At 33.4% G+C, this 23,613-nt stretch overlaps 1 protein-coding gene across 1 annotated transcript; it reads right to left on the bottom strand.

Moving 5' to 3' along the window:
* Nucleotides 1–12,420: 12,420 nt before the first annotated feature.
* LOC139863418 (uncharacterized) lies at nucleotides 12,421–18,214 on the bottom strand. Its single transcript, XM_071852057.1, has 3 exons — nucleotides 17,500–18,214; nucleotides 12,758–12,965; nucleotides 12,421–12,661 (listed from the first exon to the last, which is right to left on the bottom strand). Exons 1-3 carry the CDS (start codon nucleotides 18,212–18,214, stop codon nucleotides 12,421–12,423), a joined length of 1,164 nt encoding a protein of 387 aa, XP_071708158.1.
* Nucleotides 18,215–23,613: the final 5,399 nt, after the last annotated feature.

Below are 23,613 nucleotides of genomic sequence, written 5' to 3'. Positions count from 1 at the left end.
TTATTATGAGATTTTGGAAATGGGCCCATAAAGTCAATACCCCAAATGTCAAATACTTCACATACTTGGATGACATTTTGTGGCATTTCATCACGTTGACTTATTTTTCCGGCCCTTTGACAAGCATCACAGGATTTGCAAAGAAGGTGTGCGTCTTTGTAAATTGTAGGCCAATAGAATCCAGCATCATAAACTTTTCTTGCTGTTAGTTGAGGCCCATAATGCCCTCCTGTTGGTCCTGTGTGACAATGGTTTAATATTTTACTGGCTTCATCTCCGAATACACATCGGCGTATTATTCCATCGGTACAACTTTTGAAAAGATGTGGATCTTCCCAAAAATAGTGTTTTATATCACTGAAGAATTTCTTTCGTTTTTGGTACGATAATCCTTTTTCAAAGAATCCACATACTAAATAGTTTGCATAGTCTGCAAACCATGGGATTTCTTTATAATCTATCTTCAATAGATATTCATCAGGAAAGTTGTCTTGTATGGCCGATTCATTTAGAACTTCTAATTCGGGATTTTCAAGACGAGAAAGATGATCAGCGGCGAGATTTTCTGCTCCTTTTTTATCTCGGATTTCAATATCAAACTCTTATAAGAGTAAGATCTAACGGATTAATCTTGGTTTAGCATCTTGTTTTGAAAATAGGTATCTAATAGCAGAATGGTCGGTATAAACCACCGTTTTTGCTAGAACGAGATATGATCGAAATTTGTCAAAAGCAAAGACAATTGCAAGGAGTTCTTTTTCAGTAGTTGTGTAGTTCTTTTGTGCTCCTTGTAACGTCTTACTAGCATAATATATAGGTTGAAATCGTTTTTCAATCCTTTATCCTAAAACGGCTCCCATTGCAAAATCACTTGCATCGCACATTAGTTCAAATGGTAGATTCCAATTTGGTGTTATCATGATCGGCGCATTAGTGAGTTTCTCTTTAAGAATATTAAAAGATTTGATACACTCATCTGAAAAGATGAATGGAGCATCCTTTTCTAGGAGTTTATTCATAGGAGTGGCAATTTTAGAAAAATCTTTTATGAAACGTCGGTAAAAACCGGCATGCCCTAGAAAACTCCTAACTCCTCTAACATTGGTGGGATGTGGAAGTTTAGCAATTATATCTACTTTAGCTCTATCCACTTCAATTCCTTCTTTTGAAATTTTATGACCAAGAACGATGCCTTCTTTAACCATAAAATGGCATTTCTCCCAATTAAGAACTAGATTTGATTGTTCGCATCTAATAAGCGTTCGTTCAAGATTAGCTAGACATGATTCAAATGTATCACCGAAGACTGAAAAGTCATCCATGAAAACTTCCATGCATTCTTCTATCATGTCGTGAAAAATCGCCATCATACACCTTTGAAAGGTTGCAGGGGCGTTACAAAGTCCAAATGGCATGCGTTTGTAAGCAAAAGTACCATAAGGGCACGTGAATGTGGTTTTCTCTTGATCTTCGGGTGCTATTGGAATTTGAAAATATCCGTAAAATCCATCTATAAAACAATAGTAACTATTTCCGGCTAATCTTTCCAACATTTGATCAATGAAAGGTAAGGGAAAGTGATCTTTTCTGGTGGCATCATTTAATTTTCTATAATCAATACACACACGCCATCCTGTTACAGTCCTAGTAGGAATAAGCTCATTTTTCTCATTTGTAATGACAGTCATGCCACCCTTCTTAGGCACGCATTGAACTGGGCTTACCCATGGACTATCAGAAATTGGATAAATTAGACCTGCATCTAGCAGTTTAATAATTTCTTTTTTAACTACATCTTGCATATTAGGATTTAGTCTTCGTTGGCGTTGCACATAAGTTTTATGACCTTCTTCCATAAGGATTTTATGTGTGCAATACGAAGGACTTATTCCTTTAAGATCATGAATCTTCCATGCAATGGCTGGTTTATGAGCTTTCAACACAGAAATGAGTTGTGATTTCTCATTTTCAGTAAGAGAAGACGATATTATTACAGGTAATTCAGATTCGCCATGTAAATAAGCGTATTCCAAATTGTTTGGAAGTGGCTTTAACTCTAATTTCGGAGGTTCTTCTATCGATGATTTATATCGATATCTGTCTTCTTCTTTTAGCATTTGAATTTCTTCTGTTTTTGGTTCATATCCATTATCTATTAGTGTAGCTAACATTTCAGCTTCATCAATTGGTTCATTACTTTCTCCTAAAGAACATTCTCCTGTTCCTTGTAATTCTGGAAATTCTTCTAATAATTCTGCATGTGCATCTATAGTTTGAATATAATAACATGTATCATCTGCAGATTGTGGTTTTTTCATTGCTCTATCAACTGAAAAGGTAACACTCTCATCCTCTATACTTAGGGTCAATTTCTTACCGAACACGTCTATCATTGCTTTAGCCGTGTTTAAGAATGGTCTTCCTAATATGAGAGGAACTTGAGAATCTTCTTCCATGTCCAGAACAACAAAATCTACTGGAAATACTAAAGTACCAACTTTAACTAGCATGTTCTCCATTATCCCTCTAGGATATTTTATTGATCTATCGGCTAGTTGTATGCTTATTCTGGTTGGTTTCAATTCTCCAAGGTCTAGTTTAGCGTATAGTGAATACGGCATTAGATTTATACTAGCACCTAAATCTGCTAATGCTTCTATTGAACTAAGACTACCCAGAAAACATGGAATTGTGAAACTTCCTGGATCAGATAGTTTTTCTGGTATCTTATTCAACAGCACTGCTGAACAATTAGTATTCATGGTAACAGCCGAGAGTTCTTCCATTTTCTTTCTATTCGTGATCAGATCTTTCAAGAATTTAGCATATCTAGGCATTCCTGAAATCACATCAATGAAAGGAAGATTTACATTTATCTGTTTAAACATATCCAAGAATTTGGATTGCTCGGCTTCAAGTTTCTCTTTCTTCATTTTACTCGGGTAAGGAAGTGGTGGTTGGTATGGTTTAACATAAGGTTTAGCCTTAACTGTGTTATCTTCATTAACCTTTTCAACTACCGGTTCTTTTTCCTTATCTTGATCAGGTTGTGGTTCTTGTGGAGTAGGAATAGCTTCATCAGAAGTTACAGGTATTTCAGGTGGTTTAAGTGTTGTACCACTTCTTGTGGTAATGGCTTTAGCTGTTTCATTCCGGGGGTTAGCATTTGTATCAATAGGTAGACTTCCCGGTTTTCTTTCACCTATTAACCTTGCTAGGTTACTTACTTCTTGTTCCAGATTTTGAATAGAAGCTTGTTGATTTCTAAATGCTTGAGCATTTTGTTCATTAGTTTGTTTCTGAGATGTGAAAAACTGCTTTTGAGTTTCAACTAGCTTCGTCATCATATCTTCTAAATTCGGCTTTTTATCATCGATTTGTTGTGGTGGTTTGTTTTGAAAATTAGGTCTTTGCTGATTGTAATTATTATTGGATAATTGTTGATTGCTAGGACCTTGTTGGTTGTTGTATGGAATATTTCGGTTATAATTCTGGTTTTGATTGTAAATCGGTCTTGGCGGTTGATAATTATTCTGATAATTATTTCCAAGCCTTTGGTTTATGTATGAAATGTTCTCTCTTTGTTCCATTGTTAATTCAATACTGAGACAATCTTTTGTCAAATGTGGTCCTCCACACTGCTCACAACTAATTCGTATTGAGTGAATATCTTTAGTCATCTTTTCCATTCGTCTCTCGACAGCATCTATCTTTGCGGAAATGGAATCTAAGTCATGGCTAGAATTGGCTCTAGCTGCTTTAGATAATCTAACGATATCTTTTTCTTGGTGCCACTCATGTGAGTGGGAAGCAGTGTTATCAATAATTTTGTAAGCATCAGTTTCGGTTTTCTTCATAATAGAACCACCAGCTGCTATATCTATGTCTTCATAATTTGTACTATTTGACAGGTATCTAAACCATGTTGCGGACATCCTCTTAATAACTTTCCAAATCTTGTCCACGCCTCATATAGAGTTTCATTTGGCTTCTGTGTAAACGTAACAATTTCTGCTTGAAGTCTTACGGCTTTAGATGCCGGAAAGAATTGTTTAAGAAATTTTTCAACTAAAACGTCCCATGTATCAATCGCCCCTTCAGGTAACGATTCCAACCAATCTTTGGCTTTTCCCTTTAAAGTCCAGGAAAATAACATGAGATATATCTGTTCATCCTCCACTTCTCGGATTTTAAATAGTGTGCAGATCCTATTAAAGGTACGTAGATGTTCATTTGGATCTTCCTTCGGCGCACCACTAAATTGGCATTGATTAGTCACCATGTGTAGAATTTGTCCTTTGATTTCATAATCTGGCGCATTAATGTCTGGATGAGTAATTGCGTGACCTTGGCCAGTGCGTTTAGCTCTCATTCGGTCTTCCATACTTAAAGGTTCTGTTAATTCCATAATTGAATTTGTTGAATCAGAATCACTAGAGGATTCTGATTTAATGGTTCGTTCCTCAACAATCTCTGTTTGAATGATTGGTGGTTCCGGAGGAAAGTTTAGTGGTTCAGGATCTACGAATCGTCCCTGAATATTCTCCGGATTCTCAATTGTGAGGTCGGGTTCAAAAAATGGATTATCGGAAATTTGAACTGGAGTACTTGGTCGACTGGATGACGATTCTAAAGAAAAATCAACGGCAGTAATATTTGCTAAATGTCTTGATCTAGTTACAGGTGGTGAACGTACAAAAGGTGGTGAACGTCTTGCTCGGTGCATTCACTGAATATCCTATTAGTTTTTAAAAGGAAAGAAAAATTATAATAAGTTATCCAATCAATAGACTTTTCTGATTTTGCCCACGTTTCGAATAGCCAAAAGATGCAGTAGAGGGGCAGGATTCGTTTGGTTTCAATATAATTGAGGACTGTTTGGCTCCAATAACCCGGTCCACGTACAAATCCAACTATTACTACGAACCAGAAAATTTTGATGTCTATCAATTTAACCACTTAAAATAAATTTTCGTAATTTTAAGAAATTTAGATAAGAAGTAGAATAAAAATCTATGTCCTAAAACTAGAATAGCGAGAAATAAGAAAGAAAAAGAGCGCGTCGGAAAAAGGTCGAAAAAGAAAAATGGTTGAAAAATAAAAGGTGACGGAAAAATAAAAGAAACTTATAAAACTTAAAAACACTTGACTAACCTAACCTTATTACTACAACTAACTTAAAATTATAATCGCAAATTGAGATTACTAATTGGAATGATAATTGATACATAGGTAAAAGTCGTCTAAAAATATTAAAGCTTACAAGAAAAACTAAATCCCAAATGGAAATAACTTAAAAAGAAACTAAAACTTAAAAAGGCGTCGCAAAATTCTAAAGTACCTAAATCTTAGTCTAAAGAAAAAGTACTTAAGTGATTTTACGGCAAAGCCTAAAAATCTAGAAGTAAAAATAACTATGGTAAAACTAAGTTTAAAACTAAATATGAGCTAAAAATACAAATATTACGCTAAAACAATTAAAAAGGGACAAAATATAAAAATATACAAAAAGTTGTAAAAAGTTACAAATTTTATAAAAATATTATTTTTATATTAATTATTTATTAAAACTATTAATTTTATATTTTATTAAACTAATTTAACTAAATATATAAATTAAATAAAAAGAAACTTAAAATAAAACTAATAATAATAATAATAAGTAATTAGGGTTAATAATAATAATAATTAATAATTACTCCGTAATTAATGCTGATTAGGGTTCCTGTGTGGCGTGTCAGATTGTCTCCGCGAGTTGCGGTATTAGAAGCTGTAAACTCCGCGAGTTGCGGGGTTCCAGAATTCAACTCAGGTACAGTTTTTAATTCGACGTTTTTTTTTCTGTTTTATATTTTCTGTTTATATCAAAATATTTATATAATAAAAACTTATATTTAAAAACTTAAAAAAAAAAATAGAACTACTTTATAATTTTTAAAAATATCTTAAAAATAGATTTATATATATATATTAAATTTTTTTTTTCGGTTTTTTTATGTTTTAAATAAAAACAAAATACTTAAATAAAACTTACATAAAAATAAAGAAACTTTATAAAACTTAAATATTTAATAAAATCTTAAAAATACTTATATTTTTGTTTTTGTTTTTATATTTTCGAATATTTAAAACGTATTTTTATAAAAACGAATTTTAATAAAAGTAAACTAAATTTTTATTTTTTTTTCTAAATATTTAGCGTTGCGCTTTCGGCTTTTAAGCGGTTCCCCGGTAGCGGCGCCAAAAATACTTGGTTCTTGAGCAGAGGTGTATATAAAATAGCTTTATATTTTAGCAGGAAATACTATTAAATACGATACAATTTTACACAAGATATTTATTTATTTAGAGAATGGATATACTTAAACCTTGCTACAACACTTATAGGCAGTGTACCTAATCGTACAGTAGTGTAGTTTTTAGTAAGTCCGGTTCGTTCCACATGGAAAATCTTTAAACAAAGCTTAACGCTATATTAGTTTACTTTTATAAAAATACAAATATATATATATAAGTAATATTATTATTATAAAGGGGGGTTTTTACCGTTTAATGACCGGTTTGTCGATTTTAAAACTTTAGTCGCAGTTAAAACCAAATGTAAAATAATAAATAAATACAAGACTTAATTTAAAGCGTAAAGTAAATAATGATAATGAAATTGCGAATAATAAAAGTGCGATAAAATAAACTTGCGATAATTAAAAAGTATGATAATTAAAAGTGCAATTAAATACAATAACAATAAAAATGCGATAATTAGAAGTGCAATTAAATATAAAATAAAGGAAATTAAATATGAAATAAAAGAATTATGCTTATTTAAACTTCCGTAATCATGATGTTTGACGTGTTGATTTTAGTTTTATGCCCATGGGTTAATTGTCCTTTGTCCTGGATTATTTAATATGCCCGTCTGATTTTTGTCCATAACAGTCCATCAGTCATAAATATAAAGTGCGAGTGTCCTCGTCAAATTATCCTTATTCCCGAAGTCAAATATTCTAACTAATTGGGGATTCGAATTGTAACAAGGTTTTAATACTTTGTTTAATGAATACACCAGGTTATCGACTGCGTGTAAACCAAGGTTTTACTACTTTGTTAACAATTACACCAATTACCCTTGAATGTAATTCACCCCTGTTTTAATTATTCTAGTGGCTATTAATCCAGTTCCGTGTCCGGTAAAATGAATAATTATTGGTACATATAAATACCCCGCCCATCGTGTCCGATCGAGTGTATATGGTAATTTATAGGGACGCCCAATTGTAAATCTTTATATTAACATTAACAAACTATCATTTAGTTAAACAAATATAAAGCCCATTAATAGCCCATAGTCTAATTTCCACAAGTGTCGTTCTTTTGTCGAAACCCCAATTATGGTACAAAGCTCAATTACCCAATTTTAGTAATTAGCCCAACATCATGATTACTTTGTTTTAAATAAGCATAATAATAACTTAGCTACGAGACATTAAATTAAAAAGGTTGAACATAACTTACAATGATTAAAAATAGCGTAGCGTTACACGGACAGAATTTCGACTTACACCCTTACAACATTCGCTAACATACCCTTATTATTAGGATTAAAATTAAAATTAAAATATAAATATAAATATTTACGTATAGATATAGAGAGGATGGATATATGATGATTTTTTTGCGATCAGAATTCGTTTGCTTTTATAGGGAGTTTCAGTTTTTGGGGCTCCGCGACTCGCGGCATTTTTGCTCTTCAAACTCCGCGAGTCGCGGAGTTTGAAATTCCAGCTCACTCCAAATTGGATCTTAGTCTGCCGACGTTTATTATATAATATAATATATATATAATTTATATAATTAATTATATATTATATTATATTTATATACATAGTTAACTTGTAATTTTTAGTCCGTTGCGTCGAGCGTTGAGAGTTGACTCTGGTCCCGGTTCTGAATTTTCGAACGTCCTTGCGTACTATTTTATATCTTGTACTTTGCGTTTTGAATCTTGTACTCTTGTAATTTCGAGACGTTTCTTATCAATAATTGGAACCTCTTTGATTGTATTTTGTACTTTTGAGCTTCTTGGTCGTTTGCGTCTTCAATTCGTCGAATCTGTCTTTTGTCTTCACCTTTTAATATTTAAACAAATATCACTTGTAAATAGAACAATTGCAACTAAAAGCTTGTCTTTCTTGGGGAATAATGCTATGAAATATATGTTCGTTTTTAGCATTATCAATCTTCTTGATAGTTCTATTTTTCCAGATATTCTGGTAATTTGACAAATCAAGATCGTGTCATTACAATTTCTTTCTTAGAACATTAATTATGTTCATTCCGAAATTCATATCAACAAATTTTGGACTATTATCCGCTTGACTTGAAGTCGGGAAGAGAAAACAAAAGCATAAAGCTTCAAAATATCAATGGAAGTATAAATCACAGTAAATTGGAGAGAGTATTAACTGTGGATGTCCTTGTTTATGGAAATACAGAAGCAGAGACATCGAAATATAAGGGAAGATATAAAACCCAACAACCACCTAGAAATTATAAACCGCATATATCGATGAATATAGCAATATAAAGACAAGGGAGGACTAAAAACACTATAAAACCAAGAGTATAGTAGAAGTGAATAGATTCTTCTGGCTGCAGATGGAAAAGAAGAATGACGAATATGAAGGTTAGAAGTATATCAAGAATCAGAACGGGATGGAGCATATTGACGAATGCTTTAAAATATGAATTGAGGGAGAAAGAATAAAAGGTATGAGCTGTGGAAAATAAGGAAACGAAGGGGGTAGATTTATAGTATAAAATCAGACAGGAAAATCAAGACAGATCATCGCATTAAATCGAAGAGGATCATAATTTCCTTAAGTACTGAAGAATCAAATCTTATTACAAAGATTTTCTCCAAATCCCCTGAATTACGGAAATCAACTGTGACTACGTCACCGGTTAAGAAAAACCTTCATTTACTCATTTCACTTTTTTGTGATAGCTTCACTCGTACTCTTCATAAATATCAAATTGTTTCATCTATATTATTTAATGATGATAAAACTTTAGTTTTCAGCTTGTATGCATCATGAAAACATACTAATTGTCATCCATGACCATCCCAACCAAATTTCGGGACGAAATTTCTTTAACGGGTAGGTACTGTGATAACCCAGAAATTTCTAACCAAATTTAAACTTTATCTTTATATTATTCCGACACGATAAGAAAAAGTTGTTGAGTTGAATCTCAAGAAGTGTAAACTGTATTCATACATTCATTTAACCTTGACCAAACCCTGACGATTCACGAACCATTATAATTGGATTGAAAAATATACGTATATATATATATATATATATATATATATATATATATATATATATATATATATATATATATATATATATATATTTTACAAAAATATAATATTAATTTAGTCAAAAAACGTCCTGATTTAAAATAATATATTTTGATAAACAACGAGTCACTGATTTATAGAAGCAAATGACTACAACGCTCAATTTTATAAGTTACATTTTTTATAAGGTAATTTATTGATGAGTAAGTCAAATTATTAATAAGGGTACACGTCGCGTAACGTAAAAGGCTAGTTTTCTAAACGTACGAAAGTGCGTTCGAAAAACCGAAATTGGTACACCAGTCGAGTATCAACGTACGAGTCAACGGACCTAAAATTACAAGTCAACTATGTACATGAATATAATATAATATATATATAATTAATATAAATTATATATATTATATATATAATAATATGTCGACAAACAAGAAAACAAAAAAATTGTGAGCTGGATTTTGGGGCCATGCGACCGCATGAGAAATAGGCATAAAACTCATGCAATCGCATGGCAGTCAGAATTCAGAAACATTCTATAAATTGGCCAGTTTGCTCAACACACACACACACACACACATATTAATATCTATATTACTCCGTATTATATTTTATATTTATTATGTATATTATTATTATTATTATTAAGATTAATATTATTATTAATCTTATAGTTAGGAGTATTATTATTACTATTGTTATACATAAAATACTACGACGAGGTCGTGTGCGAATTATTTTCAAACAAGCCTTCCGAGCGGGATAGAGCTAGGGAAACTATGGGTTATAACTATGGAGGTTATGGGTAATGTTCGTGAGTATTGTTCACAAGTCAAACTAGTATTTATCATCTCCGTTGCGTCTACGTACTTTTCTGCAATATTGAATCACAATATTGATACGTAAGCATTTATATCTTATCTTTTATATATTAATAGTGTATCCATGTCTAGTGCTCGAGTATATATGTTTATGCATGCTTGTATGCTTTAATTTTGTCATTAGATAGTTTATGATGAATCACGAATTTGATACATATATTATTGATAAAAGGTATATGATATGCATGTTATTGAAAAGCTGTCGAAAAATTAATAACTTTTCATTTAGAAATCGTATATTTTCGATGAACAGATTAAAAGTTATGGTCAACTGAATTATAATTAACGTTAAATGAAATTGTGTTTGAAACTGTAAATTAATATTTAAACAACTTGTCTATGAGATTGATAAATTGAATTTTTAAATATTACTAATCGAGTAAATGAATTTCTATATAAGGCACGTCTCGTCTTATTGAGCAATTGTCAAAGTTGACTGTCTTATCATGTTATAAATCCTTATAAACACTACAATCTGATTTTACAAGTATTGGAAAACTATGTGAAATAATAAAATATGTTCGATTGCCATGATAATTCAAATATAATATAGCTCCTGAAATAAATAATATTTTGAGTTTGATAAACTATAAATTCGTTCAATTATCAAGACTTATACTATGTTAATAAACATGTATAGATTTAAAGATCATATTGGGCCAGGTTGACTTTTGAGATGACTTTTGTTAAACTTCTGCATGTCGGTCTCGAGCATTAGGATTGTGATACACTATGACCCGACCTAGCTTGTTAGACATATATTGACCAACATATGTTCTCTATGTTGAGATCTACGGTTATTTTGCATTCCGAGTTCGGTCACATTTCGGTGAATGACCTTATGTGCTGTTAAGGTGAGTTTCATTTGCTCCCTTTTTAATTGCTTTTGCAATCTATATTTTTGGACTGAGAATACATGCACTTTATTTTAAACACAATGGATACAAGTACATACTAAATTCTACACTGAGTTTGAACCAAAAATCCTTTAGCTTTGGTAACTAGTAACTGCCAGTTATAAGAACTGGTGGGCGCGAGTAGTAGTATATGGATCCATAGGGCTTGATATCCCCGTCCGAGCTAGAGCACTAGCCTTTTAACGGACGTATGCTATTTGAGAAGCGTACACGTTGGTTTGCGTGTATTATTAAGATGATTATACAAAGGGTATGAATTATATATACGTTAAGTTTAGTTACCAGGGTGCTCAATTTTGTAGAATATTTTGATAAACGTTTCGGATGAAACAACTGAAATCTTGTGATCCACCTTTATATACAGATTATGCGCAACATTAAAACTATGAACTCACCAACCTTTGTGTTGACACTTTTAAACATGTTTATTCTCAGGTTCCTAGAAGTTTTCCGCTATTTGCTTATACGTTGTACAAGGTATGTGCATGGAGTCATACATGCTTTATTCAAGAAAACTTTGCATTCACAAAATCATCACCATGTATCTTATTTTGACTGCATTGTCAACGGATGTAGTATTGTAAACTATTATATACGGCGATTATCTATACGTAGAAATCATCAGACGTCGAAAACCTTGGATTTATATATTCATTTATGGTGTGCCTTTTCAAAAGAATGCAATGTTTACAAAACGTATCATATAGAGGTCAAAACCTCACTATGAAATCAATGAATTATGTATTCGTCCAAAGGGATTTGGAAGGATCGTCACAAAAACGATGTCTTAAGCTTTCTAATTTGTTTATGAAACATTTAGGAGCATTAAAAAGTGAAAAAAAAAGTTAAGGGGTAGACTAGATAATACCGATTTGATGAGAGTAAGTCGCCCGCCATAGGATAAAGATTTAGCCTTCCAGTCCGCTAGTCTTTTTTCAAACTTTTCAAAAACCGCTTCCCAATCTTTTGCATTCTTCATGGAGGATCCGATAGGAAGGCCAAGATAGGTAATCGGTAATGTACCTGCCACGCAACCAAGCCATTCGGCCATAGCACTTGTTTCTGAAATAGTTACCCCGAGCCCGTACACACAACTTTTATGAAAATTTACTTTTAAACCCGAAGTTACTTCGAAGCACTTAAGTATCTTCATGAGGTTACGCTCGTTCCTCTTATTCCATTCCCCAAAAAACAAGGTGTTATCTGTGTATTGTAAGTGGGTTAGATGAATGTTGTCTTGACCAAACCGAAGCCCAGAGAACTAGTTTGAAATAGCCGCTATTTGCGTAAGATGATTTAGACCCTCGGCCGCCATGATGAAGAGGTAAAGAGATAGTGGATCGCCTTGACGTACCCCTCTTTGAAGTTTGAATTCTTTCGTAGGCGAGCTGTTGATCAATATGGAGATAGATGCCGAAGAGAGACATGCTTTGATCCATTTAATCCATCTAGAACCAAACCCCATTAGCTTCATGATCTCGAACAAGAAGTCCCAATTAATACTATCAAAAGCCTTTTCAAAGTCGACTTTAAATAAAAAAAACCTTTACGTTTGGTGGCGTTCATAGCATGTAATGCTTCATTGGCGATTAAGATACCATCGAGAATATAACGATTTTTGATGACTTTCATAGCATGCACTTTGTTCGAACCCGATAACCGAAGAGATGACGGCCTGAAGTCTCTTTGTCAACACTTCGGACAAAATTTTGTACAAACACCCAATAAGACTAATCGAACGGTAGTCACCAAAACCTTGTAGATCATTCTTTTTTGGGATTAAAGTAATGAAAGATGAGTTGCAGCCTGTGATGACCCGGAAAATTTCAACTTATTTAAACCAATTCTCTATACGATTTATTATTTTGACACGTTAAACAAAGTCTGTTAGATTGACTCTCAAAAATTTTAGAACTGTTTCATATATACAATTACCTTTGACTACTCTCGACGATTCATGAACAATTATATGTATGTATATATATATGTACAAGTAAAAACGACTTTCCTACAGTAAAACACTATTTGCTACAGTAAAACACTATTTGCTACAGTGAAAACGTATTTTGCTACAGTGCTACAGTGAAAACGACTTTGCTACAGTGATTTGCTACAATAAACACTATTTGCTACAGTAAACACTATTTGCTACAGTAAAACACTATTTGCTACAGTAAACTCTATTTGCTACAGTGAATACTATTTGATGTCGACGAACTAGCAAACAAAACGGGAAAGGCGGCCATGCGATCGCATGGCAAAAACACTGAAAACTCATGCGATCGCATGAGCTACAGTAAATCGAAAAATACTATAAAAAGGCCAGTTTGTTCGACGATATACTTACAACATATTTTCTTATGTAAATTGAATTTTAATTTATAATTATAATTATAATTTTAATTTAAGTTAATAATAATAAAGTATATTCGAGGGTGTTTTAATTCGGGTTTCAAACCGCTTTAAGCTAAGGAAATATTGGGTATTGTTTGGGGTATTGTTCTTGAATCCAAGGCCAACCATACAGTCGTCTACCGTCATTACGTCTACGCAATTTGCCTACAATATTGAGTCTCAATATTGAACTGTGAGTTATAGTCTCCCTTTTTAAATGCTTTAAATATTTTTGGGCTGAGAATACATGCAATTTATTTTAAACGCAATAAGACACAAGTACATACAAAATTCTACACTGAGTTAAACCGAAAATCCCTTAGCTTTGGTAACTAGTAGCTTCCAGTACATAGGATATGGACTGGTGGGCGCGAATAATTGTATATGGATCCATAGGGCTTGACATCCCCGTCCGAGCTAGAACGCTAGCCTTTTAACGGACGTATGTTATTTGAGTTTAAGACACGTTGGTTTGCGTGTATTAAAACGAATGGGGTAATTATCACTATAGCGTTAAGTTTAGTTACCAGGGTGCTCTGTTACGTAGAATCTATTGATAAACTTTTGATGAAATCTTGTGGTCTATCTTTATACATGTTTATGACTCGAGCAATTAAACCTATAACTCACCAACATTCGTGTTGACTTTTTAGTATGTTTTATTCTCAGGTTGTGACGATTGCTCCAAATCCATATGGACGAACACGTCATTCATTGATTTCATTGCGAGGTATTTGACCTCTATGTGATACGTTTTGTAACATTGCATTCGTTTGAAAAGGTATTTCATAAATGAATATATAAATTCCAGGTTTTTTTACATCTGATGATTCCTACGTATAGACAATCACCATTTAAATGGTTTACAATAATACATCTGTTGACAATACAGTCAAAATAAGATACATGGTAATGGTTTGATGAATGCAAGTTTCTTGTATATAGCATGTATGACTCCAAGCACATAACTTGTATCACGTATGAGCAAACAGCGGAAGACTTCTAGAAACCTGAGAATAAACATGCTTCAAGTGTCAACACAAAGGTTGGTGAGTTCATAGTTTTAATATTACACATAATCCGTATATCAATGTGGATTACAAAAGTTCAGTTGTTTTATTCAAAACGTTTATCATTATGTTTTAAATAAAAGGTGGATCACAAGATTTCAGTTGTTTCATCCGAAACGTTTATCAATCGGTTCTACAAAGTTGAGAACCCTGGTAACTAAACTTTAACGTTTATAATAAGTACCCCTCGTTTAACATGCAACCAACATGTACAATACACGCAATCCAACGTGTACTAACTTCAAATAGCATACGTCTGTTTTATAGTTCAGGCTAGAGTTTCTTTCTATACCTGGAACAGACGGGGATGTCAAGCCCTATGGATCCATATACAACTACTCGCGCCCACCAGTTCTTATAACTGACAGTTACTAGTTACCAAAGCTAAGGGATTTTCGGTTCAAACTCGTTGTAGAATTTAGTATGTACTTGTGTCTTATTGCGTTTAAAATAATTTGCATGTATTCTCAGCCCAAAAATATTTAAAGTATTTAAAAAGGGAGACTATAACTCACACAAAATCAGTTTTAGTATTTGTATCCATTTAGTAAAACAGTTTATAAAACTGCGCATGTATTCTCAGCCCAAAAATATATATTGCAAAAGCAATTAAAATGGGAGCAAATGAAACTCACGCATATAAATATTGTATATCGGTTAATAAAGCATTTGCATGTATTCTCAGCCCAAAAATGTAAAGGGTAAAAGGGATCTTATGAAACTCACAGTTTAATATTGATATACATTATTGCAGGAAAGCACGTAGACGCATCGGAGATGATAAACACGAGGTTTGATTCACAAAAATACCCCCGAACATTACCCATAACCTCCATGGCAATAACCCATAATTTCCTTAACTCTATCCCGCTTGAAAACATATTTTGAAAGTGACACGCTCATGACCTCGTCGTAGTATTTTAGGTATAATACTAATAATAATAGATTAATATTAATCTTAATAATAATAATAATAATAATAATAATAAATAATAAATAATATTACGGAGTATATATATATTTGTGTATGTGTGTGATTTAAATCGAGCGAAAACACTGGAATTTATAGATGTGGCCTGAAATCTGGAGTCATGCGACTCGCATGGAAATGGCCTTCTGGCCATGCGACTCGCATGAGGACCAGGGACAGCTCACATTGTTTTGGCTCCTAGCTTGTCGACATAATATAAAATAAATATAAATATATAAATAATTAATATAATTATTTATATATTATATTTTATTCTTGTGCATATTAGACTAGATATTTTTGGTCCGTTGCGTCGGGCGTTTCTTCTTGACTCGGGTCCCGGTTCCGGATTTTCAGACGTCCTTGCGTACTATTTTATATCGTGTACTTTGCGTTTCGCAACTTGTACTCTTGTCATTTTTAGACGTTCTTCATCAATAATTTGAACCTTTTTAATTGTATCTTGTACATTTGAGCATTTTGGACCTTTCCGTCTTCAATTCTTCGTTTTCGCCTTTTGTCTTCGCATTTATTAAATATAAACGAATATTACTTGAATATGGAACAATTACAACTAAAATCCTGTCTTTCTTGGGGGATAATGCTATGAAATATATGTTCCTTTTTAGCCTTATCAATAGCCTTAAATTATCCCTTAATTATATCACTCAAAGTGTATCTTAAACTTTCGAGTGTTTTGGTCATTTACTTCTATAAATCATCGTCTCGCTATTTGTTAAAATATATTTTTATAATAGCGTTTCACTGTAGCAAAGTCAATTTCACTGTAGCAAATAGTGATTTTCGAAAACACTGTAGCATTTTGAGTAATGTGGCAATTTGAAAACACTGTAACAAATTAGTGTTTAACTGGTTCATCTTAAACGCTTTAGTTAACTTATCTAAATATCAATCGAATCAATAAACGAATGTTACTATCGTTTACTAAATAACTTGAAATCATATATATTCAAATAGATATATAAACCAATAAGTTTAATGTATGGTATCATGCAATTAAAACTTTGTTACGTTTTCAAGTTATAGTATATATATGTATCTATTTACATATAATGATTCGCGAATCGTTGAGAACAACCGAAGGGTAATTGAATAGTTCAAAATTTTGAGATTCAACTTCATAGGCTTTGCTTATCGTGTCGAAATCATTAATCATTTAAGATTAAGTTTAAATTTAGTCGAAATTTCCGGGTCATCACACAGGTCCTTAGAATGCTTCCGCTGTGATGTGCTTGTTGCCTGCATGGAGTCTCTCATGCTTTGTACAAAGTTTATTGCATTCAAAATAAAACTGCGTTGTGTAATAAATAACTGGACTGTGATGTCAACCTGTAAATTAAAGACTTATGTATTTCGGGGTTTTGCTTATACCTAAGCACTCACTCACATGTTTATAACTTTCTATGTTTAGAAAGTCACTTATTTTAATGAATGCAATATTTTATCAAAACGTATCATATAGAGGTCAAAACCTTACTGTGGAATCAATGATTAACGTGCCGCGTCAATAGCGATTTTGACTGGTCGTTACACAGCCATTGGATATTTCACCCGAATCCCAAAAACGATTAAAAAATACAAGAATATCTTCTTTAACTATATCCCAAAATTTAACGAAAAACTTCATATTGAAACCGTCATGACCCGGTGCCTTATCCCCTCCACAATCGGTATAGCATTAAAAATTTCATCTAGGGTAAAAGGTGTTTCGAGGTGAGGCATTTTTCAAGAGGACCCCGAATTTTACACCTTCTTGCGTTTGTCTTCCTGGATCTTTCTTGGAAGTGTTTGAAAGCTTCCAATTTAATTGTGTCCGGATCTTCAACCCACAAGCCATTCAAGTTAATTCCACGAATATTGTTTTTATTTTATCACCTTTTTATACACGAATGAAAGTATTTGCTATTTTCATCCCCATCCGTAGCCCACTTAACTCTAGATTTCTGTTTTAGGATTTCGGCTTTCTGTTTGTCTTTTTCGAACCACTTCTTCCTTGTGTCAAGCCATACCAAAATTTCTGACTCCGTTAAATCACGTGAACCTAGGAGGTTTTCCCACTTAGCTACCTCTTTTTGCAAGTTCTCATTCTCGATGTTGAGAGTGTTGTATTTTGGATTACATTTTTCTTTTAGCACCAGTTTAGTCCTTTTGAGTTTGTCCCTAACAATACAATCAGCCTGGGGGTTTCTAGTAGCCAATTTCCATGCGTTTTTGATTAATTCTTCACATTCCACATCTTCGAACCAATTATTAAAAACACGTGTTGGTCTTGGCCCAAAGTCATTAGCACAAACTTTTAAAATAATAGGAAAATAATCATAATGATTTCGATCTAAAGTACACGCAGCAATATCAACGCACCTAGATATACAAGCTTCCGAGACAAAAAACCGATCAAGTTTGCTATATTTCAGACCATCATCACTTATTCTGGTGAACTTCAAACCTCCTAACGGAATATCGATTAGATTAGATTTATCAATAAAGTCATTGAACATTTTTGCCCTGCTTTCAACAAAGACACAATTTTTGTGTTCCGATTCTCTTCTTACTTCGTTAAAATCACCACAAATAATCCAATCATCAACATCGACCTGCATGATACTTTCAAGACTATCCCAAAACTTTTGTTTAAGGTTATCATTGTGGGGCCCGTAAACATTACTAATAATAGAATTCGAAGTTTTGCCCACCCACCTGTAAGACCCTGATTTCAGTTCTGTACAACTGCGCACCGCGCAGGTATACGCGCGCCGCGCAAAACCCACTGGCACACTATGTCGTCGTTTTTAATTATTTGGAAGGGCATTTGGGTCTTTTCACTTGTTGGACAGTTTGAGGCCACAAAACATGATCTAATCTCATTTGGATCTCATTCTTCACCCACTGAAACACTCCTATCCACTTTTAGAGAGAGAGAGACCCATTTTAGAGAGAGAGAGAGCTCAAATCAAGGAGGAAAAAGCTTGATTCGGGTCAAAGTGCAAGTGTTAAAGTTGTTCATCTCACTCCTAGCTACGTTTTGGTTGTTGTGGTAAGTTCTAACTTTGAATTTCATTGTCTAATTCGATGTTCAAAGTTAGGGTTTGAGCTTGATATTGTTAGAAAACCTTAAAGGGTTGTGAAATGGGTTTGTTGTTGTTAGTAGATGGGTTTTTGACCCATTATTGGTGGGTGTTGGGTTGGATGACGAATTGACCAAATTGGTCTAAATCACTAGAAATGGAGTGTGTTAGTGATTTTGTTGTTGATTAAACTAGTGATTGAGGTTTTGGAAGTTTGATTTTGAAATCGGTCTAAATTAGGGTTCATGGTTGAGTTTTAGGGAAAACAAGTATTAGCACTTGGAAGTTGTTGGAATTGGTGTATTAGGACCATTTTCCCTCGTGTTAGTGATTATTGATTAATTTGGGCGCGGTTTGTGTTTGGAAGTGCATTTGGGTCGAAATTGCACTAAGTGTCAATTTGGGTTGACTTGTAATCCACCCTAATTGTGTTGTGTGTATTGTGATAAATGGAATAGGTACCTTCCATTGGCGAGTTGCGGATTTTTCGGTTGCTTTCATCGAGGCGCTAAGGTGAGTGGAATATTTATACATGTATGTATGTAGTTTATTTACTCGCATGCGATGTGGGTCTTCGGTACCACATCGTGAGTATTGGTGTAATGTCACAAGCCGGTGACTTATTAATAGTATGCGTGATGAGAACTACGAGTCGATAGTGTCTTGGTGGGTGATTCACAAGTCGGTGACACCCTATGGTGATTCACAAGTCGGTGACACCTCATGGAGGTTCACAAGTCGGTGACCTCGTATGTGTTGGCGGGTGACTCACAAGTCGGTGACACCCTATGGTGATTCACAAGTCGGTGACACCTCATGGAGGTTCACAAGTCGGTGACCTCGTATGTGTTGCTGGGTGACTCACAAGTCAGTGACACCCTATGGTGATTCACAAGTCGGTGACACCTCATGGAGGTTCACAAGTCAGTGACCTCGTATGTGTTGGCGGGTGATTCATAAGTCGGTGACATCATATGGTGATTCACAAGTCAGTGACACCTTATGATGATGCACAAGTCAGTGAAATCTCTGCGAGTTGGACTCGACGTTATTGGTCGACTACAAGTCGGTAGTACCAAAGCGGGGGAATGGTTAAGCATGTTTATGCCTTGTTATGTTTGGTTTATAATTGTGGTGATTTTTATACTAATGATGTCGCTAGTTGCATGTTTGGTGATGCTAGCTCGTTTATACGTTGTTTGCATGGTATTTGTAAGTGGATGAGGGTAGGTAAACTATATATGTATCTGTATAAGTATTGCATTCACTAATCATTAGCTTACCCTCTCGTTGTTTATATTTTTAGGTTCGGAAGCGGATTTGGCAAGGGTATGCTCGAGAGTTAGATGATTTTCCCTTTTATTGCTTGCTTGGATTACTCCTGGATTCGATCTAGGATTGAGTAGTTTATCCCCAAACATCATGCTCGTAGTTTGTTTGGAAATTAAACTCATTTGGGTCGAAATCACCACTTTAATGTATTTAACGGGTCGTTGGAGTCCCAAAGGTTGTAATGTACTTTTGTCGATTAAAAACCCGGTGATTTAGTGTTTGAAAAGTGTTGAAATTGGTTTTGGGGTTTAACGGGACTTGGGATGGGCGAAAAGGGTTGTCATACTTAAAAATGGGCTGAACTGGCTTCCCAGCTATAGTGCGCGCCGCGCACGGCCTTGCGCGCCGCGCACGGCCTTGCGCGCCGCGCAATTGGCCAGTTGCTGGTAGTCAGTCCAGTTGTTGACTTCTGATCTTGTTTCACGTTGTAAAGCGCGCCGCGCTTTCCTATGCGCGCCGCGCAGATGGTCTGGGACAGGATTGCCTTTTTTTTATTTTTAAAAAGCGTATTTTCTCGTAAAGTGTTTTTGGGTCGTTACAAGTGGTATCAGAGCATGGTCTAAGAGATTTAGGTGACTAGAGATAGGCGACTAGACTTAGACTTTTTGTGTGTGCTAATATGCGGGACTTGTAGGATTATGGGTCGGTTCGGGTTTTAGTTAGTGCCTTAGATTGTAGGTGAACTAGCTATGTGTTGATTATGTTGCTAATAACCTTGCTGTTGTGTGTTGAACATCTAGCGAGATGGTTGTTGTATTTATGAGCTCGGCATGGCATGTGAGCATAATAATGATTCACGACCATTATTACGGTTGCAAACCAAGTCAAGCGAGTGATGTACAATAAGTATTAAACTAGATGGGGTGTACGGGTGGTGGTTCATATATTGTGTAAATATAATTCTCGTGGTGGTGTATGTGACTTACTTGTGTTGCGTTCTTAATCGAGTTCATTTCTTAGTATGAAGACGAATAACGAACATGATAACGAAGACTAAAGCGATGAGAGCGATTTCACGGCAAAGTAGAGGCCATCTTGAAAAGTCACAAGGCGGAATTTCTTGCGAATGTTAGGAGGGTCTTCCAAGAATCGGTTGATGAACAAATGACCGATATGATAAAGGAGCAAATGAGTGCTCTTATCCAAGGGGAGTTTGATAAGAGGTTTCCTAACTCTCAAGAGGGGAGTATGGAGGGTTTAACGGGTGATGTTGGGATAAGAGACTTCCATTACAAGAACTTTAAATTATCTCAACCTCCTATGTTTCATGGTGAATGAGATCCACATAAGAGCACGTGTTAGATGAAAGGACCCATTCATATACATTATAAACGATTCACAATAGTTGATTACATCGCGAGGTATTTGACCTCTATATGATACATTTTACAAACATTGCATTCGTTTTTAAAAGACAAACTTTCTTTACAACGAAAGTTGACGGCATGCACACCATTTCATAATACATCCAACTATAATTGACATAATAATAATCTTGATGAACTCAATGACTCGAATGCAACGTCTTTTAAAATATGCCATGAATGACTCCAAGTAATATCCTTAAAATGAGCTAATGCACAGCGGAAGATTTATTTAATACCTGAGAATAAACATGCTTTAAAGTGTCAACCAAAAGGTTGGTGAGTTCATAGGTTTATCATAACAATCATTTCAATATATTAATAGACCACAAGATTTCCGTTTATAAATATATGTACACTCGCAAGTGTATAAAAGTATTCTATAAGTTGTAGGCACCCGGTAACAAGCCTTAACGTTCATGTTTTACCCTCTAAAGTACACCAGATCAGGTGTGTTTAATATAACTTCGAAGTACTAAAGCATCCCATAGTCAGGATGGGGTTTGTCAGGCCCAATAAATCTATCTTTAGGATTCGCGCCTACCGTACATAGACAAGTAGTTTAATGTTACCAAGCTAAGTGTATATTTCTGGTTTAAACCCACATAGAATTTTTTTTAGTACTTGTGCCTATTTCGTAAAACATTTATAAAACAGCGCATGTATTCTCAGTCCAAAAATATATATTGCAAAAGCAATTAAAAAGGGAGCAAATGAAACTCACCATACTGTATTTCGTAGTAAAAATACATATAACGTCATTTAACAAGTGCAAGGTTGGCCTCGGATTCACGAACCTATATTAATTATATATATTTATATGTTGGTCAATATTTGTCTAACAATTTTTGGTCAAGTCATAGTGTACCACAATCCTAATGCTCGACACTAATATGCAAAAGTCAACAAAAGTCAACTTGACCCAAAATGACTTCTAAAATTTATACGTGTTTATTATATAACTTAACTATAGTCGTTTTATATATTTAAATATATTTATTAGATTTTATAATAATAAAAGTCATTTATTAATAAAAATTTATATTAACGTTTATATATGATAAAATATACTTTTATATATCTTAGGTAGTAAAATTTATAAAGTTCACTTAATATCGTAAAACTATAGTGGTAAGTATTATTAATGTAATTATATTACGCGTGGTGAAAAATATCTTTGTATCCCCTATTTATTTGATAAAATAATATTGATCATAATAATAAGTAAAAGTTGTATTATTTTGTAATAATAATTATTATTATTCTATAAAAAAATAACAATATCTATATTTACTAAAAATGGTATTATGATAAAATGATAATACTAACATAATAGTAATAATGATATTTTATAATAACAATGATATTTCTATTAAAATAATAACGACGATAGTAATAATAATCATTTTAACAATAATACTAATATTCAGTTGACTATAACTTCTAATCCGTTCATCGAAACCATTCGATATCTAAATAAAAAGTTCTTAATTTTTCGCTAGCTTTCCAATGACATGCATATCATATACCCTATCTCAGTAGCATATGTATCTAATTCAGGATTCAACAAACCTATCTAAGGACAATATCGAATGTACAAGCATGCATAATCCTATATACTTGAGCACTAGTCAGGGATACACTATTGATATATAAAAGTTAAGTTATGAGTGCTCACGTATCAATATTGAGATTCAATATTGCAGAAAAGTACGTAGACGCAATGGAGATGATAAACACTAGATTGACCTCACGAGCATACCCATGAACCATACCCATCACCTCCATAGCTATAACCCATAATTTCCATAGCTTCGACTCATTCAAATAAACTATTTTGAAATCACTCGGACATCATTCTATCGTAATATTTTATGTATACTAATAATATCTTGAAATAATACAGAGCAAATATATATATATGTAAATCGATTGAGAGAGTTTAGAGAAATATATTTTCAAGTTTATATGAAATAATGAAACCTATTGAATTCTATTTATAATATATTTTTGAATTATTAAAGTAAATTATTAAAGTATGAATTATTAAAGTGAATTATTAAAGTATGAATTATTAAAGTGAATTATTAAAGTATGAATTATTAAAGTGAATTATTAAAGTATGAATTATTAAAGTGAATTATTAAAGTATGAATTATTAAAGTGAATTATTAAAGTTAAAGTAAAGTAAAAGTAAAGTAAATGTAAAGTTAAAGTATAGTAAAAGTATAAAAACTA

Source organism: Rutidosis leptorrhynchoides, chromosome 8, assembly GCF_046630445.1.
Source record: "Rutidosis leptorrhynchoides isolate AG116_Rl617_1_P2 chromosome 8, CSIRO_AGI_Rlap_v1, whole genome shotgun sequence".
Classification (NCBI taxonomy): Eukaryota; Viridiplantae; Streptophyta; class Magnoliopsida; order Asterales; family Asteraceae; genus Rutidosis; species Rutidosis leptorrhynchoides.
The sequence above is the reverse complement of the archived record's forward strand: the minus strand, read 5'-3'. Positions and strand labels throughout refer to the sequence as shown.

Bases quoted from the DNA above. Each gene is read 5' to 3' on its own strand.
- LOC139863418 (XM_071852057.1), bottom strand. From the start codon at position 18,214: ATGCAGGTCGATGTTGATGATTGGATTATTTGTGGTGATTTTAACGAA. The intron at 12,966-17,499 runs GTATAAAAAGGT...GGGTCATCACAG, and splicing joins TAGCAAATACTTTCATTCGT to GCTGCAACTCATCTTTCATT. The intron at 12,662-12,757 runs GTATCTTAATCG...GGCTTTTGATAG, and splicing joins AAATCGTTATATTCTCGATG to TATTAATTGGGACTTCTTGT.